The sequence below is a fragment of the Corvus moneduloides genome, chromosome 14, assembly GCF_009650955.1.
Source record: "Corvus moneduloides isolate bCorMon1 chromosome 14, bCorMon1.pri, whole genome shotgun sequence".
Classification (NCBI taxonomy): Eukaryota; Metazoa; Chordata; class Aves; order Passeriformes; family Corvidae; genus Corvus; species Corvus moneduloides.
This window is the reverse complement of record NC_045489.1, coordinates 3,847,367-3,864,795: the sequence shown is the minus strand read 5'-3', so window position 1 is coordinate 3,864,795 and position 17,429 is coordinate 3,847,367. Positions and strand designations below refer to the sequence as shown.

The 17,429-nt window shown below is 39.9% G+C and overlaps 1 protein-coding gene across 3 annotated transcripts in view; it reads left to right on the top strand.

The window, feature by feature from the left end:
• The window catches only part of KLHL4 (kelch like family member 4), a 76,243-nt gene extending 62,441 nt beyond the window's left edge, over positions 1 to 13,802 (top strand). For all 3 annotated transcript variants that reach the window (XM_032123939.1, XM_032123937.1, XM_032123938.1), the window contains 7 exons: positions 743 to 955; positions 2,005 to 2,191; positions 5,168 to 5,392; positions 7,253 to 7,415; positions 10,072 to 10,284; positions 11,306 to 11,477; positions 12,153 to 13,802. In XM_032123939.1, coding sequence (XP_031979830.1) covers positions 743 to 955; positions 2,005 to 2,191; positions 5,168 to 5,392; positions 7,253 to 7,415; positions 10,072 to 10,284; positions 11,306 to 11,477; positions 12,153 to 12,212 — 1,233 coding nt within the window. In that variant the 3' untranslated portion in view covers positions 12,213 to 13,802. The remainder of the gene's footprint in view (positions 1 to 742; positions 956 to 2,004; positions 2,192 to 5,167; positions 5,393 to 7,252; positions 7,416 to 10,071; positions 10,285 to 11,305; positions 11,478 to 12,152) is intronic.
• The last annotated feature ends 3,627 nt before the right edge of the window (positions 13,803 to 17,429 follow it).

The window sequence follows — 17,429 nt, the reverse complement described above, 5'->3', positions numbered from 1 at the left end:
TCAACTCTGATATTGTTGTAACCCATCTGTACAATATATTTTCTTAATGAAGAATAATTCTATTAAACACTCTAGGGATTTAGTACGTGTGGTCACTTCTGGTGTTGGGGAGTTTTATCACAGCAGTAGCTAAAAGACTGAGATCCCTTTGTTGGGACTTCTCCAACTTTGTATTGCCCAAATAGTGTTGTTAGAAAAGTGAGTTGAATTTCTTTGCTGTATTTTCTTGCCCTAAGAGCAGAGTCCTAGAGCCAACAGCTGGCACAGCTTGTTGCAAAAGGATTAGGAGGTTTCAGTGCAGTTGGCTCAAAGCCTTTGAATCTGCAGTAGAAGTGACACAGTTTATTTGAATGCTTACCTGGCATTTCCAAAATGCATGTTATATCTTCAAACAGTATTTCTATCAAGCCACAGTGCTAAGATCACACTGATGAACAAAGGTGCCAGTGGCAAATCCCTAAGCCAGGACAGGCTGACAAGCAGCCTGGCAAAGACAACTGTGGTATGGTGGTGCGAAGATGAGAATTATTCCTCAATTCTGCAAGAGTGAGGCAGCAAAATGCAACCAAAATCTCGCTTAAATGGTAGAAGGACGTTCAGTGATCTTTAGAATACCCACAGCATTTCCCTATATTGTGGAACAGAACGAGAATGAAATATACACAGAGCCTACATTATCTAAGAAAAAGCTATTCCTATGTGTGAAAATCATCAGTGCATTGAAATCTTCTTCTATTTTTAGGAACACTTCATAGAAGTAATAAAAAACCAGGAATTTCTTTTGCTCCCAGCTAATGAAATTGCCAAGCTCTTGTCTAGCGATGACATCAACGTGCCAGATGAAGAAGCCATTTTCCAGGCCCTGATGATGTGGGTGAGGCACGATTTGCAAAACCGCCAGCGGGACCTGGGAATGCTTCTCTCCTACATCAGACTGCCCCTGCTGCCACCCCAGGTATCAATGGGAAGGGCTAACAGGGAACTCTGCCAGCTGAAATGCTTGTCTCGAGCGTTCTGTAGGCAGACAGAAGAGTTCCGTGGAAAGGTTCTGATTTGGACTGGAGATTTTTTTGGTATATTTTTATACTTTTTAATATTTTTACCTATACAATATGCATCTTCACTGTTTTTAAACAGATAAAAAGAAATCCCCCAGTGCCAGTGTAATTACTAGGCTCAGAATTACCTCTAAAAAATGTCAGTGTATTCCAAAAGCCAAGTGTTTCTTTGTTGGGTTGTAAGAGTTCTCCCCTAATAGCACAACAGTTTAAATCACATGCAAAGGTATTTAGATTTGCCAAACTGCAGGACAGTTAAGCCACAAAGTTTCTTTCTTTATTGCCATAAAAAATAAACAGACACAAAAGGGCCTAAATTTTTGCTGACAATTCTGAGCGCTGACATTACATGTCCCTTAATTCTGAAAGAGACAATTCATCCACCAAGTTCCAGAGCTGGATATTCTGTTTCATGGAAAGGTGACACTGCTGTGCCTGTGTCATAGAAGAATCTTTATATCCCATCAGAAATGCATACAGAATATCGAAACTGTCAGTCAGGACACTTTATGGATCTAAGTGATCAATGCTGCAAATATTCTACCTTGGATAAAGTATAAAAGTACTACACACACGATTTTAAATACATTTAATATCTTCTAATACTCAGAGATGTCTGGTACTCTGTATTAGATTTACTTACATCAGAAGGAGTTTTGCATTCAGGGGGTGCAGTACTACATTTTTGTTTTTAACTTTTTTTAAAAGTTAAAAGAAAGAGGTAATAAAAAATTAGGCAAAGCCCTCATACTCACAGAATTTTCCCCCTACCTTTATACAGTTTTGCGTCCATTAAAGCAGAGTTCCCAGCAAAGCTCAAGTGAGTGGTGAGCTTAAAATGAGTGTTTGTAGCTACAAATACTTTAATTATTAAAGTACATGCAATTTTAATGATTTAGATGATATATCAAGATCCTCTTTTTTTTTTTTTTTTTCCATTTCTTAGCTCCTGGCTGATCTAGAAAACAGTCCAATGTTTGCAGACGACCTGGAGTGTCAGAAACTTCTCATGGAGGCCATGAAGTATCACCTCCTGCCAGAGAGACGCTCCATGATGCAGAGCCCTCGAACTAAACCCAGAAAGTCCACAGTGGGTGCCCTTTATGCTGTGGGAGGTATGGATGCCACTAAAGGTAAGCCCACAAGTTAATATGAGTGTAGTAATTAATTGTATTGCAGACACCCAGGGAATATATGACAATTGTTTAAATATTTCCTGTAGGAAAATATCAGTTTAGGGGAGAAAAAGAAGAAAAAGCAAATAACAGAACAGAATCCTATGTGTCAGAAGTTCTTTCTTCTTGCAAGGATCATACTTGTAAACAATACACTTATATTTAAGTGCAGACTAAAGAAGTCTGATGGAGATGGTGATTTTAAAATTAAACTTAGTAGGAATTTTTGCAAAAAATAGTTGAATTTAAAAATCAGAAGAAAATGTACATATTTGAAATGTTTCAAGATTTGTTTAGTATTGTACCTTGTGGTCTATACTCGGACAAAGTAAGAAAGTTAAAAAAACTTTTGAAGAAGAGAAAAGAAAAACAAAATGCATCACCAAACTCCAGAGAGCTCATAAATCGTTATTATAAAACTTCAGGTGGAAAGATTGGTATTTTTCATGAATGCAACTTCTTTTCAGGACTCCACACACAGGTTTTTTTTCAGATTTGTAGTCGAAAGTTAATTATTATAAACTATTCCAGTTTCTATTATTTGATTTTCGCAACTGCAATCAGGTTACAGCTTTAAACATTGCACTATTCTATTTAGGAGGCAGAATATTAAATCATTTTCTCCAGGAATCTCAACTTCAAACCCACAGCTTGGAGCCAGAGAACTCTAATTAGTTTAAAGTCTAGCGACTTGCTGCACAGAATTACTTTTAGCTGTGTGAGTTCACTTTTAATAGAATCACAAAGAAGATAATCCATTTCATGGTTTACAAAAAGCTGCTGACGACTGATTTTTGCCCATATGAGACACCTTGCAGAGCTACCTCCCTATCTCTGTGCAATCAAATCAAGTGCAGAATACACATTCATTGCCAGCACAACATGAAAACACTCATTCCTAGGACAATTTAGCAAATTGGAGATAAACTGTTTCAATTAAGTAGATTCATTAGCGATACTGAGTATTTATGAATTGTATAGACAACCACGGATTCAAGGTAATTTTTATACTCTCTTCCCCTAAAATAAGAATACAATTTTCCAATATATTTTGCCTAGTAAAGGTTATGCAAAGAAAGGGCTGTTTCAGTCAACATCTGCACTTCCTGTTGGTGCCTCTCCTGCTTCTTCCCTTGGAATGAAGCCAATTGTTTGAACTTTTGCCTTTTGATGGGTAAGAAGAACAGCACTTCCGCTCCTCCCTGCTGTCCTCCACGGCTCTGACTCAACCTTGGAGCCCGGGCTGGATTGTGAGATAAAGGAAACAGCAGTAAGAGACCAGGATGCACTGGAGGAACAGCTCTGAGAAGGGAGTAACTCCCACCGCTGGCAATAACACACTGCCTGTGATAAAGGCAGACACCAGGTTTGGTGTCTCAGGCAACGCCAGGTTTGGCTTTGTGCTTATCTCAGGTGGAATAGGAAGTCAAATCTCAAATTCAAATGATCAAAAGAAGATCAAAGAGGTACTTTTGGGCCAGAATTTTGAAAAACGTGAATGTGCCTAACCACGTTAATTTTACGACTTTCAAATCTTCCAGCCTCTGTAAGAATTACAGCCCACAGGGTACATCTGAACACACTGAAACCTGACTGCTTTTTCCCTGTGTTTCAGTTAGTGTGAGAGATTTCCTTTGAAGTGGGGAACTTTGGGGCACTCATGTATTAGCACAGAATAAATGAGAAAGAATCAAAGTGAAGAGGAGCAAACAGACTAACAAGATGGAAAGAACAGGCAAAGAAACCCAGCTGCTCTGAATACAGGGCAGAAAGCAGAATTTCTCTGTTTTATCGCAGGTGGAGCTGGTAGTTCCTTTCCCAGCCTATGCATGTGGAAAAACAGATAGATAAGAGAAAAGATAGCATGAGATAAACTCTTACTTCACTGAATTTCTGGAGTACATCATGTGATCTCTAACAGTTCTCTAAACCAAATCCTACCTTTCTTTTCTGCTTTATTGCATGGTTGTTTTCCTGTTGTAAAAAGAATTTCTTAGCCACAAACTGCTTGTTGTTATCTTCAAAACACTACTTGTCTGCTCTCAAATCCCAGTCAAGGAACAAGAAATCGGCTCTGTTTTCCTCATCTGGTTGCCTTTGACTGAGCTGAATTTGAGCTCCAGAGTGCACTGGAGCTGGAACTGGCAATTCTGCCTTGGATCTTACTGAGCCATGCCCTCGCTGTGCTTAGCAGCTCTCAGAGGAGCAATTATGGCTCCTGAGTGATGATGGGAGCCAGCGCATGGAAAAGTGTCAGTGCTGAATGGCAGAGAGCTCGTGCCTTCTGAAAAGTTTCAGTAAAAATGTTACTGGAGGTCCAGTGAGCTGAAAAAAATGGAAAACGTGGCTTTATATGTTACAGCAGCCAAGCAGCTACTGCAGGGCTGCTGCACAGGTGAGCGTTGGGGAAGACACCTGTGGGAACCAGATGTGCATTCACACACAGCCCAGTCTTCTGCCTGACTCCATCCTAAAATGGAAAATATCCACAGGATTGCTGGAGATGCTTGTCCAGTTCCTCAGACAGATACATGGAATCTGGTTTTGATATCTTTAATACTTTAGGCACAAACATGGTTAAAGAGTAGATTGTTGTGAGGCACCGTATTCGTAGGGAATATAAAGAAACCCCAAAAAAAACCCACAAAACCCGTACCCTCATGGTATTTAAGTTATAGATTTAACTTCTCTCCGATATTTGCACACAAATATTACCTCAATTTAATTCTCCATTTCTTGCTCCCAGTATATTCTCATAGATTTGCCAATCATGTATGCAATTAGCACAGCTTTCTCACTACGTTCACATGAGAACTGAAGTTCACAGCAAAATCTCACACACAGAATTTCAGTATTTCATAATTTAATCATGTTTTGACCTGACTACTGACTGCTGGGTACTGCTCCCTCCATGGCTGTCTCTGTTTTTCACAGGCACCACTACAATTGAGAAATACGACCTCAGAACCAACAGCTGGATCCAAATTGGGACGATGAACGGGCGGCGGCTGCAGTTCGGGGTTGCCGTGATTGACAACAAGCTCTACATTGTGGGCGGAAGGGATGGGCTCAAAACTTCCAACATTGTCGAGTGCTTCAACCCCCTCACCAAGGCTTGGACTGTGATGCCCCCGATGTCAACACACAGGCATGGCCTGGGTAAGAGGGGCTCTGCCTCTGCAAACGCCTCACAGCACACACAGATGGGTTTTGATTGACACAAACACTGCTGAGAAAACCTTTAACAGCATTTAGTAACACGCAGCAGTATTTGTAAAAGATGTTTTTCAAAGACAGATTTGCCTGTTTCTGTAATTTTATGATTTTATTAGTGTTCACCTAATTAGCACTAGTCTTCCAGAGTTAATTCTGCTTGTAGGAAATTCCAAAATATAAGGTACAGTGAAAATAATCAATGCTTCACAGGATTTAATGGTCAAGAGATACATTTACAATACAATAACAACCTTACTGTATTTTTTTTAATAAATTATGAATTAAGCCCAGAGGTATCAGTCACCTCTGTAATTCAGATCAGGACATTACCCACATTGAAGAAAAGAGTGTATGGAAATAAGTGCAACTTCACCACTTCTCATGTTGTAATTACAAGAAGTTTTACAGAGCTCTGCCATGGCTTAGTGTCTATGGGTTTTTTACTGCAAAGTAATCCTTAATATTATTCACACTGAAGGAATAATATGAATATGAACTCTAGAGTTTATTTCTGGAACTATAAAAAATAAGGCTAAGTTTACAGCTGAGTAGACTGTAACAGAGGGAATATGATGATTTCTGCACAATTTATGAAAATTATCTTATGAAAAAGGTCTTATGAAAAAGCTGGCTTCTCTCGAGTTACAGGTATTGCTTGAAATCATTGGCAAGTTCAAACGACATGGAATATTTTTATTTTTATGGATAATAGAGGAAGATTGATCCAGAATTATTTGACAAACCATTGTGGCCTATGTCATGTTCTCCACTGCTTGGTGAAGAAAGGGTAGTGTAGGGTTCTTACCAACTGGAGCACAAAATTTATGAAACCAAATACTAGTAGGTAGCAAAGGGGAAGAAGACCAAACAGAAGAAATAATTTTCATTGAAGTCTTTATAATTCCTGACAACAGGGGCATAATTCTCCCCAGCAAATAGGTCACAGCCATAGATTTGGGTGCCCAAAGTTTGGCTTCAATCTGTGCCTGGTTTGCAAAGCTGCCTCACATTTCCAGCCCCTATTACCTTCAGGGAGATTCTGTGGAGAGCTGGCCTTTTGAAGAAATCAGGCCATGTATATTTAGGCCTGAAAGACAGATTTAGAAAACTTTTAAGCAGCTGGATTGAAACGTTTTGCCTCACCTAAAAAAGCGAGCAAAGAGCAGCAGCAGCTCTCAAAGGGGAGGCACCAAAGCCCTTCTCTGGAGAAGCACAATGGCACAGGATTTGTCCACACAGAGCTTTGCAGTGACAGCCAAGTTGGCTCTCCCATGCCTCAAGGACAGTAGATAGGAGCCAGCTCTTATCCAAAAGGCATTAAAATGTTGTGGTGCTTTAGCTGTTAAGGACAGCCAGCTACCCACCCACCCAGGCTTTGTGCTGGCAGCACTACAGAGCTTCAGCTGGCTCAGAATTAAGAGAGGTTGTTGGCTTGGGCACATTTTTCGTTGCCTGACTCAAGTTTTGCCTTTCTGTAGGAGAATAACATCGTTTCCCCTTTTGGGGCTCAAATTTGTTTCAGAGCAAGGTCACCAGAAGCGAGATAAAAGTCCAAGAAGAGAACATTAGAGCTAAAGCAGATTTCCTCTAATCTTTTGGCAAAAGATAATGGTTATTTAGAAGAACACTGTATGTGAAGTGCTTGTTTATCTTTATTTATTCTGCCAAATGAAAAGGCAGCTTTCAGATCGTTTAATACCAGCTGAAGTTGCTTATCTGCATACAGGGAATTAACGTATGAAATGAATACGCTGCTGGTCACTGAAACCAAGGGATAATTTGTCCCTAATTCCATCTCTCAAGGAGTAGCAATGCTTGAAGGACCAATGTATGCAGTTGGTGGCCACGATGGGTGGAGTTACCTCAACACCGTGGAGCGCTGGGACCCGCAGGCGCGGCAGTGGAATTATGTGGCCAGCATGTCCACCCCCCGCAGCACCGTCGGGGTCGCGGCACTCAACAGCAAGTATGGCAACAGGAAAACCTCTCTTTGGGTTTTCATTTGCTTCCTTCCTTGGAAATACAGCTTCTTAAATTTTCTTTTCAGGCTTATGGTAATTAATGGCCTCAAGGAAACAAAGAGAAAATATAATGCGCAGACATAAGAAAGGAAAGCTTTTCCTCTGCTGCGTGGTAAATTGATTTCAAACTTGCAGTCAGGTTTTAGACACATTTCAGCCCTTTTAAGCTATAGCAATGTGAAAATGTTATTACGTGCACATCAGAATTTTACCTGGAATATAATATATGGGGATATAAAATCAGCTACTTAAGAAAATATTCCAAGTCTGTGTTCACACTTTAAAATCATTGTGGCTAAACAGACTTAAAGGAACAAGTTTGAAAACGAAGTCAACAAATTCACAGAAACAAATTCACAGCCAATTTTTAAAATGTTGAAGGTATATGATGCGTTTAATGGAAAGAAGAAAAGTTTATTAATTAGGTATGGAATAAACAGCCTCCTGTAAATCTTATCCTTTCCAGATTTGTTCTGCCCTCCATTTATTCCTTGAATACACCGAAATCAAGTGTTAATGTGCTTAAACATTTTGCTAAGATGCTAAAGCCATTCAAGCCCTTTTACATGGGAGCAGACACCCATGTGGATCTTACAAAAGCCTTGAAAAAGGCCTCAGCTTATGGAAAATATGGCTTGAACCAACCTTCCTTCTTATTTAAAGCTGTGGGAAGCTCTTAGCAGGGCCAGTTTATGGGGGCTGGGAACACTCAGCTACGGGCAGACAATTGCATTTACCTGGAACCTTTGCCACTGGCTTCCCTGATCAATCTGTAAACTCCAGAGAAAAGAGAAGGACAAAACAGCAGCAACAAAGATGTCGGCAAAGGGATATTTGTAAATGCAGGTTGGGGTTTTGCATTCATACAAGGACAGGATTCAAATCATAGCTCAGAAGTCCAAGAGAGGCAGAAATGCCTCTCAAGGTTCCTGCTGTACCTCAGAGGAAATGTTCTCAGCAAAAACTCCACCAGAAACTCCTGGTGGTGCCTTCTACAGCAACGACGTGCAGGAAACCACTTTGTCAAAGAGGAAATCAGCCCGATCCTGACTCTGTTCTCAATCATTGCTGATATAAGCTGTCTCCAGCAGGGCTTAAATCACGTCTGGTGATGTAATTTCTGGCATACCAGGAGATCAAATGTCCATCACTCAGTGCTACTGCTGCAGTCCAACCAAGCAGAATGCTTCTCCTTTTCCTGTTTCCCTAAATCACACCATATTTTTTCCTGTTCAACCCCACCAGAAAAGACTTTACATATCTGTGGAGCAACACTTTCAGACCAATAAATGGTCCATTGAAAACATCAGTCAATAATGCTATATTTGGTCTTTTCCTTAGAGAATGGGAAACACCACTGTGTTTGTAGATATGTTATGGCAAACAAAGGATCCCAACCAATCACTTTGTATATACAGAGATTTCCTTTCCCTGTGAAAGCTGGGTAAACAAGCAGTCTGTGTCCAGTGGCATGATGTAAAAAGAAAATAAATCAAAGCCTCAAGTTTTGTATGGATCAGACAACAAACTGCACAAGCAAACTCAATTTTATCGAGGGAACAAACATTAGGAGAGAGACAATTGGGGATTTTTTTTTATTCTAACAATGGTTAAGAATCTTCCAGTTAAAATACGTATCAGAGCTCTCTGAAAGGTTTTTAAGTCACTGGAATAAAACGGACACTTCTAAAAGAAAATTCAGCTGATCTGGTTCAGGTGATTTACTCTGGGCAAGTCCATGTGTTCCCTAGGTCTCTAATTAGGTGCACTAAGTAAATTCAATTTCATGGCAGAAAACAACAACCAGGGTTTGAAAGGGAGTAGAAAGAATGGCGCACTCAACATCTGATCCCATCTTCTATTACATTCCATCACAGTTCAGCAGCATCCAAGTTAGCTTGAGACCAGAAAGAAATTCAGGCTTTGTAAAATTCATTGACAAAAAGCCAGAACCCCCAATGTTTTTAAACATGCATTACTACAATTTATTCCTAAAAGTTTCCCTAATGTTTTTTAACATGGATTGCCACAATTTATTCCTACAAGTTGTCCTAACATCAGCTGTTTAAATCTTTAATTGTTTGCTAGGTACTTTGAGGTAAACAGACAAGATGACACAAGATGGTACCTTCTGTCCAGCAGATTTTCTTAAATGCAGGCTTGGAGGAAAATATATTTACTATATGTTTTAAGTATGTTTTTGATGTCTATTCATGTTATTAGAGTCCTTTAACAGCACAGAAAATCTCTTAATGTGATGTCAATATTCTACAACCCTGTCCCAGGGAATGCTGCCATATGTTTCAAACATATGCAGCATCCTTCAAATCAATTCTTTCTATTGCTCATATTTAGAGAACCTGGCATGAATTTTTCAGCTTAATTTTCATACGTGGCTGCTTGGACATTTACACTGCAAGTGAAGAACATGACCTCATATAACACAGGAAAGCCTTTGAGCAAAGAAAGTTCCAGAGCGCAGGAAATAATGGGCATAATGACAGTTTTAAGGTGGTCTGGAGGAGGTTAGCCAAATAAAACTCTTATTAGTGGGAGAATAAAGACTGAAATTGTTTGCCTGCTTATGGGTTGTCATCCCAGGCTGTACGCAGTTGGTGGGCGAGACGGGAGCTCCTGCCTGAAATCCATGGAGTGTTTTGACCCGCACACAAACAAGTGGAGCCTATGTGCTTCCATGTCCAAGAGGAGAGGCGGCGTCGGTGTGGCGACCTACAATGGGTTTCTGTATGCTGTGGGAGGCCACGATGCTCCTGCTTCCAACCACTGCTCCCGCCTTTCCGACTGTGTGGAGAGGTAAGGATTTATTTTGCTTTTTTTTTTGTTGTTTACTTTCCAAGAAGGAATTATAGAATAAATTCTCTTCACGGTTGGAACGTTATGTTTGTAAAACGTATTCTGCCTTTTAAAAATAATCTTTTGAGCAGGAATAACTGATTCCCAATACTTTTGTGATGACAAAAGAATTAAACCTTAGCAGCAAATTCCTCCCCTCTGCTTGAGGTACCCAAGAACCAGGTAAAAGCAACTGAAGTGAGACAAATTCAACCTGTGACCTTTCTACTTCTTAACTGCCAAAACTCAGGTTTAGGCTGCTTGTGCCATATATTGTAGGAATTAAATACTTTTCAGTTGTTCGGCCAATAATTTGACTGATACTGATAAAAGTTGTGAAAATAGAAGAAATATCACAAAGTCTTGTCATTTGGGGACAAGAAAGGAAAAGTGAGGGGGTGTTCAACCCCTGCTGTGAACAACAACGGACCAATTCTGTTCTCAGTTAGATGGGGTAAAGCAGGAACTACCCTGGAGTTTACTGCAATTTATATTGGAGTAGATCAGAAGTAAAATCAATATTAATGTAAGATGGTGCCAGGCCTTTCATGAGATAAACTTAGAGTTACTACACAGATATTTAACTTCTTTTACAGTGAAATTTTCTGAAAACTTTGACAAGAAAGATAAAACCAAAAGCTTTATGAAGAAAGAAAATAAGAATGTATTGAAATTAACTTTGCTGAGTCAACTGGTGGCCATGCTATCATTCCCTCAGGTTCCACTTGTGTTTAAAATGTATTGATGGCTTAATGTAATTGAAATGGAGAGACTGTAATCAAAAAGTGAAAACAGGGGCCTTTTCTGTGGGCTTGAAGGCCCCTCTAGTGGCTAAATCAGAAACTGAATCACATCACAATTCTGCTCGTTCCTGGTGTAAACCGAACAGCAACACAGGAGAAAACAAGCGAATGTCAGCAATTTAAATTTGAAATGTGCCTCCACAAGTCATTTTTCTGAATTTGACCATCACACTGCCTAGGTACGACCCCAAAACAGATGCTTGGACAACGGTGGCCCCTCTGAGCGTGCCTCGGGACGCGGTTGGGATCTGTCCCCTGGGGGACAGGCTCTACGCCGTGGGGGGCTACGATGGGCACACCTACCTGGACACCGTGGAGTCCTACGATGCCCAGAACAACGAGTGGACAGAGGTAATGGCAACAGCTGCCTCATAAATGATAGGGGCTCTTCCTGCAGCTAGGAATAATTCTGTCCAAATAACGGAAACCTTATCGCTGGTGTGGGGAAAAACGGCACATCAGGGTGCAAGCAATGCTGTAGGTGGGCTTGAATGAAATATTAGTTGTGTCTCCTTCAAAATAACCACGTGAAGCTTCTCACACTGAGGGGTGGAGGCAACGCATGGGCAAGCAAACCAGGTCGCACAAGTAATTTTGGGCCTTAAGTGTTTAATTTCACCGTTGTAATCTGGTGTGTTTGTCAGCAATGCCCTCTTCTGGAGGCACCTTCAGAGTTTCGTATTTATGGCCCTCACCGCTGAGACCAAGAAGAAACACCTGAGCTGCCAAGATCCTTTGCTGCCACACAGTCCCTGGTTTTGGAACACAGGATGTGAAGGCCTTTGGAATGTGTTAAGGGAACAGCCCGAGGCTGCACCCTTATAACTCAGGGGCTGCTGAATTTTGCCAAACAGCCCAAACTCTGTTTTCATACCTTAGTTAAACCTAATTGTTTTAGCATTACATCAGTTTGAATAAACAAATTGCTTTCCTATTCATCTGAAAGTAATTTCCTCTAGTCCTATCATAGGAGGCTACTAAATATGTTTCCTCCTTTTTCTTCTCCTTTTTTCTTTTACTTTCTAGGAAGTTCCTGTCAACATTGGACGGGCTGGAGCATGTGTTGTTGTCGTGAAGTTGCCTTGAGGACTGTAAATTATTGTGAAACTGAACTGAGTGGAGTCTCAGCAGACAAAAAACATTTCCAGGAGCAGGACAGACTGCACACACCTCAGCAGCCCTCCCTTGCAGACAATATTTATCTCTGAGCCCTCACACTATTAGAGCACAAAAGCGTCTTCCTGCATCACAAAAATCAGAAAACTTTGGAGAAGTGAATTCCTTTGTTAGGCCTAATTCATAAAATCCAGTAAAACAGTTTAAATGTTTGAATGGTTCAGGTTTGTTTCAAAAGTGTATCTATTATTTATAAAATGCAGTAGTGAGAGATGGTATAAGGTTTCAAAAACTACTTTTTCTTTCTATGTTGTCAGGAATGTTAAAGTTTATAACAAAAGCTTTTACATTTTAAGTAAATGAAAATGACTATGAAGCACCTCCAACAGAGAACTGCACAAAAAGAAATATTAGCTCTTAGATATTACTGACGGCAGAATATTCTCTGCAGAAGCGATTTAATTCCTATATTCAGAAATTAAACTCCTAAATTAACTTTAAAATCAACTCAGAGAAACAGATAATTTGGCTGTTATTTACCATCCAGCACTGCTAGAAGTGTGACAGAATACCCGTTTTTAGCAGTATATTGAATTGAGTAATGCAAGTTAAGTCATAGTAGGGTTAAGGTACCTTTGTGCTATTGTATGCCAGCAGAAAGAAATCTCTTTTGTCAAAACATAATGCAAATATAATTTGCAATCATTTTCAGTGCATAGATATGTGATATTTTAACGCTGCTCCGTGTGTCAGGTTATTCATGGATTTCTCTTTGCCCACTAACCATCTGTCAGTATGAGTTAAACTAATCTGACTCTTCTTGGGATGATAACCACGCATTAAATTTTAAAACAATCATATAATTACATTCCTCGAATATAACTTACAAAATGAAATTTTTATATCATATTGATATGACAATCTTTGACCTCAGCTGAAGATTACCAGCTTTCTCTCATGTACAGTAGAAATATGGTAAGGAATAAACCACATCCACTGTGTAACATTAGATACCATTTGCGTGAACGTTTATGTTCTATCTGGAATTAGGGGAATGCTAAGAATCAAGAACAAACAAGAAAAAAATCACCTGAAAACAGCACATAGTGTTCCACATGCATGATATTTTCTTTTTGCGTGCCAATTTCTACCGTTTTGCTTTAATTTCATTTTTATAATTTCAAATGCTGAAAGTGTATTCTAGAAAAAAGAATGTATGTAAAATATTCTATGCTGTAAAGCACAATATTTGGTCAGTATCCACCTCAGTGTTTGTTATGTTGTTGTTTTGTCAGTATCAGAAAATTCAGGACAGAGACAAAAATCTCTGAATGTGTAGGCCAACTTCCCTGATAGAATACTGTGGTTACAGATTTTAGCAATATGTTATTTTAAAAAAATTTATAGTATTAAGCCTATTGAATGCCTCTAAAGAAAAAAAAAAAAATCTCATAAGCATATTTATAAAAAGAAGGACATTTTTAACTTTAAAAATCAATTATGTTTATATATAGCATGCTACATTCAAATAAACTTTACTTTCTCTGCTAAGAAAATTTAGACTCTATTTTAACAACTTTGTGGTTTTTATTTTGCATCCTTTCAAAACTAGAGGATACAGAAGCATTAATCTCATTTTTGTACTCTAAAAGAACAAAAGATGCACAAAACCCCCCTAAAATCTGAGCCAACACGAAGAGCCAAGCAAATGGGGGATGAACCCTAAACGAGCTCGTGGGTTCCAGAATTCACATCAGAAGAAGGAACTATTTTAGCTTCCCAGCAGATCAAGAACCTGAAGCAAACACAAGGGGCCAAGCACAGAGAATCTGCCCAGTGACACACAGGGGAGTGGGAGGTGGAGGTTTCTGTCTCCCCTGTCCCATAGGGAAGCTGTCTGACCAGCTACCCAGAACATCTTCTTGCAGCAAATACGAACTTTTAAGCACTAATAATAAAAGTTCTAACATTTCCCCCCTATTCTTTGCCATCCTGCTTTGGTCCTGCAACAGCCATGTGCACTCTTACAGAAGTAGGGATTTATGCGGATGCAAGGAGAGGGTCACTGCTGCTTTTCACTCAGGCTCCAAATCATGCTTTTCTCCTAAAACAGCACACCACTGCTCCCAGTAACCAGCACAACCTCTTATGTTTTATTCCTGTTTGGAAACACTGATATTGAATGCCCATTTTTAAAATTCCAAAATAAAAATGTCATAGACAATGTACAGCTGATGCCATCATGTACAAGAGGCACATCAGGACAGGCTGAGAGTGCTAATGGGCCTGACCCACAGAGCCTTTGCAGGGAATTTGAAGTTTTCTTGGGAAAAAGAAGGTAGACAGCCTCAAGTGAGAGAAAGCAGTCATGGCTCCTGAGCCAACAGAGAGGTTTGTAAATATAAACCCATCTCTAAAAACCTATTCTATTCTACCTTAATCCAAACACACAGGACCAGCCTTTGACAGCCACACGGCTTCCAAATCTTCTCACTGCAGAGATAACACAGAATTCCCCTGCCTTTGTCCCCTCCTCAGCTTGCAAATTTTATTAAATGCTCTATCAGTAAACGAGACATGAAACACTTAGGGAAAACATTTAGATATAAACAATCCCCTTAAATAGCTCTCGAAATACACACTGCCATTTCTGTAATTTAATAAAGGCTCAGAAGGGGTATTAGAAGACTTCCTGTACTTCTTTACAGCTCTCTGAAGAAATCGTGTCTTGAGGTTTGCTTATGCAAAAAATAACACGAGGCAGAAAAAAATATATCATGCTTTTAGCTTGCAGAAAGCAGCTCCATTTATCAGTTTAATAAATGCAGTAGCTCTTCCTAGAAACAACCACAACCTCTAAGGCAGAGTATGTGAATATTTGTGCGTGTGTGTTATGAGAGGAGATAGTCTAACTTCTGTGGCAAGGCTGCAGTGACAAGTGCACTTTTTACATTTTAAGGTTAAGGCTGCACCTTGTTATAGAAACAACACCAAGATAAATACAGGTATGGGGAAAAGGGAAAGGATGGGAAGGGTGTGGTGGTTTTAGTGCTGAACTTTAAGGGTTTTGTTTTTTCCATATTATTTGTACAGCAGCAAGAAACCATGTGAAAGGAAACCAGCACTCCACAAAAGGAAATTGGGCTCTTAACAGGAAGATGGAAGGAAAGAAAACTGGGGAGAATTTGAAGATTTGGGTGATAATCTCTACACGAACTGCGCAAGCAATGATATTTTATGTAAATATAATGTATGGGAAGCAGGGATACCACTTACCCACAACATCAGTTCTGGGAAAGGCTGAAGATGCAGCTTAACCACTATCATGTCTCTATCTTGTAGGAGATATTTAGGCCAAGAGCACAAGCCCAGAAAAGTCCCTCCCATAACCTTAGCAGTGACAGGTGCAGGAAAGCAGTATTGGAGCTATTTACAGCTGTCACAACCAAAATAAATGAATTTCCTGAGAGAGTATATTTTTAAATTTCTTGCATAACACAGTTAAACACCAACCCCCAGTCTCAGCTGATCAGTGCTGGGTGTCTTCAAATTTTACAAACCAAGGAGTGAACAGCCTACATTCAAAGCTTATAGGAACTTGGTAAGGATTTATTCAATCCAGGCAGTAAAAAGAGATTTTTTCCCTGACAGGATCACACACCCTACATTTTCCACATAGGATGCCTCAGTGGGAATTTCCTTACAGTTGCTTGAGGTTTGCCTATGAATTTTTCACTCAGGGCAGGCACGAGACTCTTGAACACAGACACATTTCTTAATAATGAGTCCTCTTCCTCAGAAAATTGGATGGAAGTTTTCTCAACCCCTAGTCCTTGAAAAGTCAGGCTTTGAGCACTGGGGGTTTGAGTGAGACTCGAGCTCAGCTCAGGCTCGGTTTGCCATTCAGACTCCGCTCAGAAGATGGTGCTATGGGACAATTTTTGGAGAATCCTGGCTCTAAGAGACCACGAGGCTACCTTGTAGTAATATTTACCCTTGAAATATAAATGCACTCTTTAATACTCTCAAGAGCCTCCTCCATTTGTTAGTGGAACTGCCTTAGGGAAATGCTCCCCACACACAAAAACACAGACCCTGCTGAGCTCCTAAGGCAATTTTGGAATCAAAGCTACTGAGTTACAGCAAAGCGCCTTTTGTAAATATTCCCAAAGTAACAGCTGGTATCATCGCCCCTGTGCTTATCCTGGGTTTAGGTACATAGAAATCAGAAGTTGGTCGTGTTTGATTTCTCTGAGCATGAATCATGGAACCCATTTTTTGGCTGCAAAGGCTTGTGGTGAAAAGCCAATGACGTGGGCAGGTGGATGAAGAGATGCCTGTGCCCATCGAGCAGCCAGGTAGCCCCCAGCACCCTCCCCTGACTTCATGCAGAGATATCCAAGCTGCAGTTCCTGATGTGGGGTAAAACTGTACAGCTCTGCCTTCTAGAAAATGCACATGACACGTCCAAAGGTGCTGAATAAATAAATAAAATATAAAATGGTTTTTTGCTCTGCTTCTCCATTTTCCATACTGGAATAGTCATGAAACAGAGCCAGAGGTGAATACAATGTGCTTTACATGAAAGATAAGGAAACTTCTTCTATGCAGTCCTAACATTTCTCGCTCTAGGGGATAAAGCAGGGCGTCACCCTTCCTCTGCAGCAGTGAGCAGAGACTGCTCCCAGATATTGGATGCAAATTTTCCAGGGTTCAGCAGTCTCACCTCTCTGTAAACACTGAGCTGCAACTTGCTTTTACATGTATTTCTCCCTGTCACCTCAAATTAATAAACAATTCAATGACACTGCTTCCAGAATTCAGAAAGAGGTTCTTAAGCATAACATTAAAGAAAAAAATACAGATTACGAATTATTTCTTACAGAAAAATTTCTTACAGAAAATAGAGACCAATTTACAAGCAGCTTTATACTATTTATAAGACAGCTCTAAATAAAAACAATAATTTAAAAAACTTTGGGGACAGTGAAGTGTTAGAGCACTTGACACTGAACCTTTCCTCTGCTATACTTTAATCAAAGGGGTTTTTCTTCACTGACTTCTGTCTGCTCAAGGAAAGTCTGAGCTCAGAGACTTTTGACTATGCTGTGTAGAGAAGTTAAAACACCACAAGTATATTAATAATCTGTTATGAGCCACCATTATTACATGGCAAAGTTTGCTTCT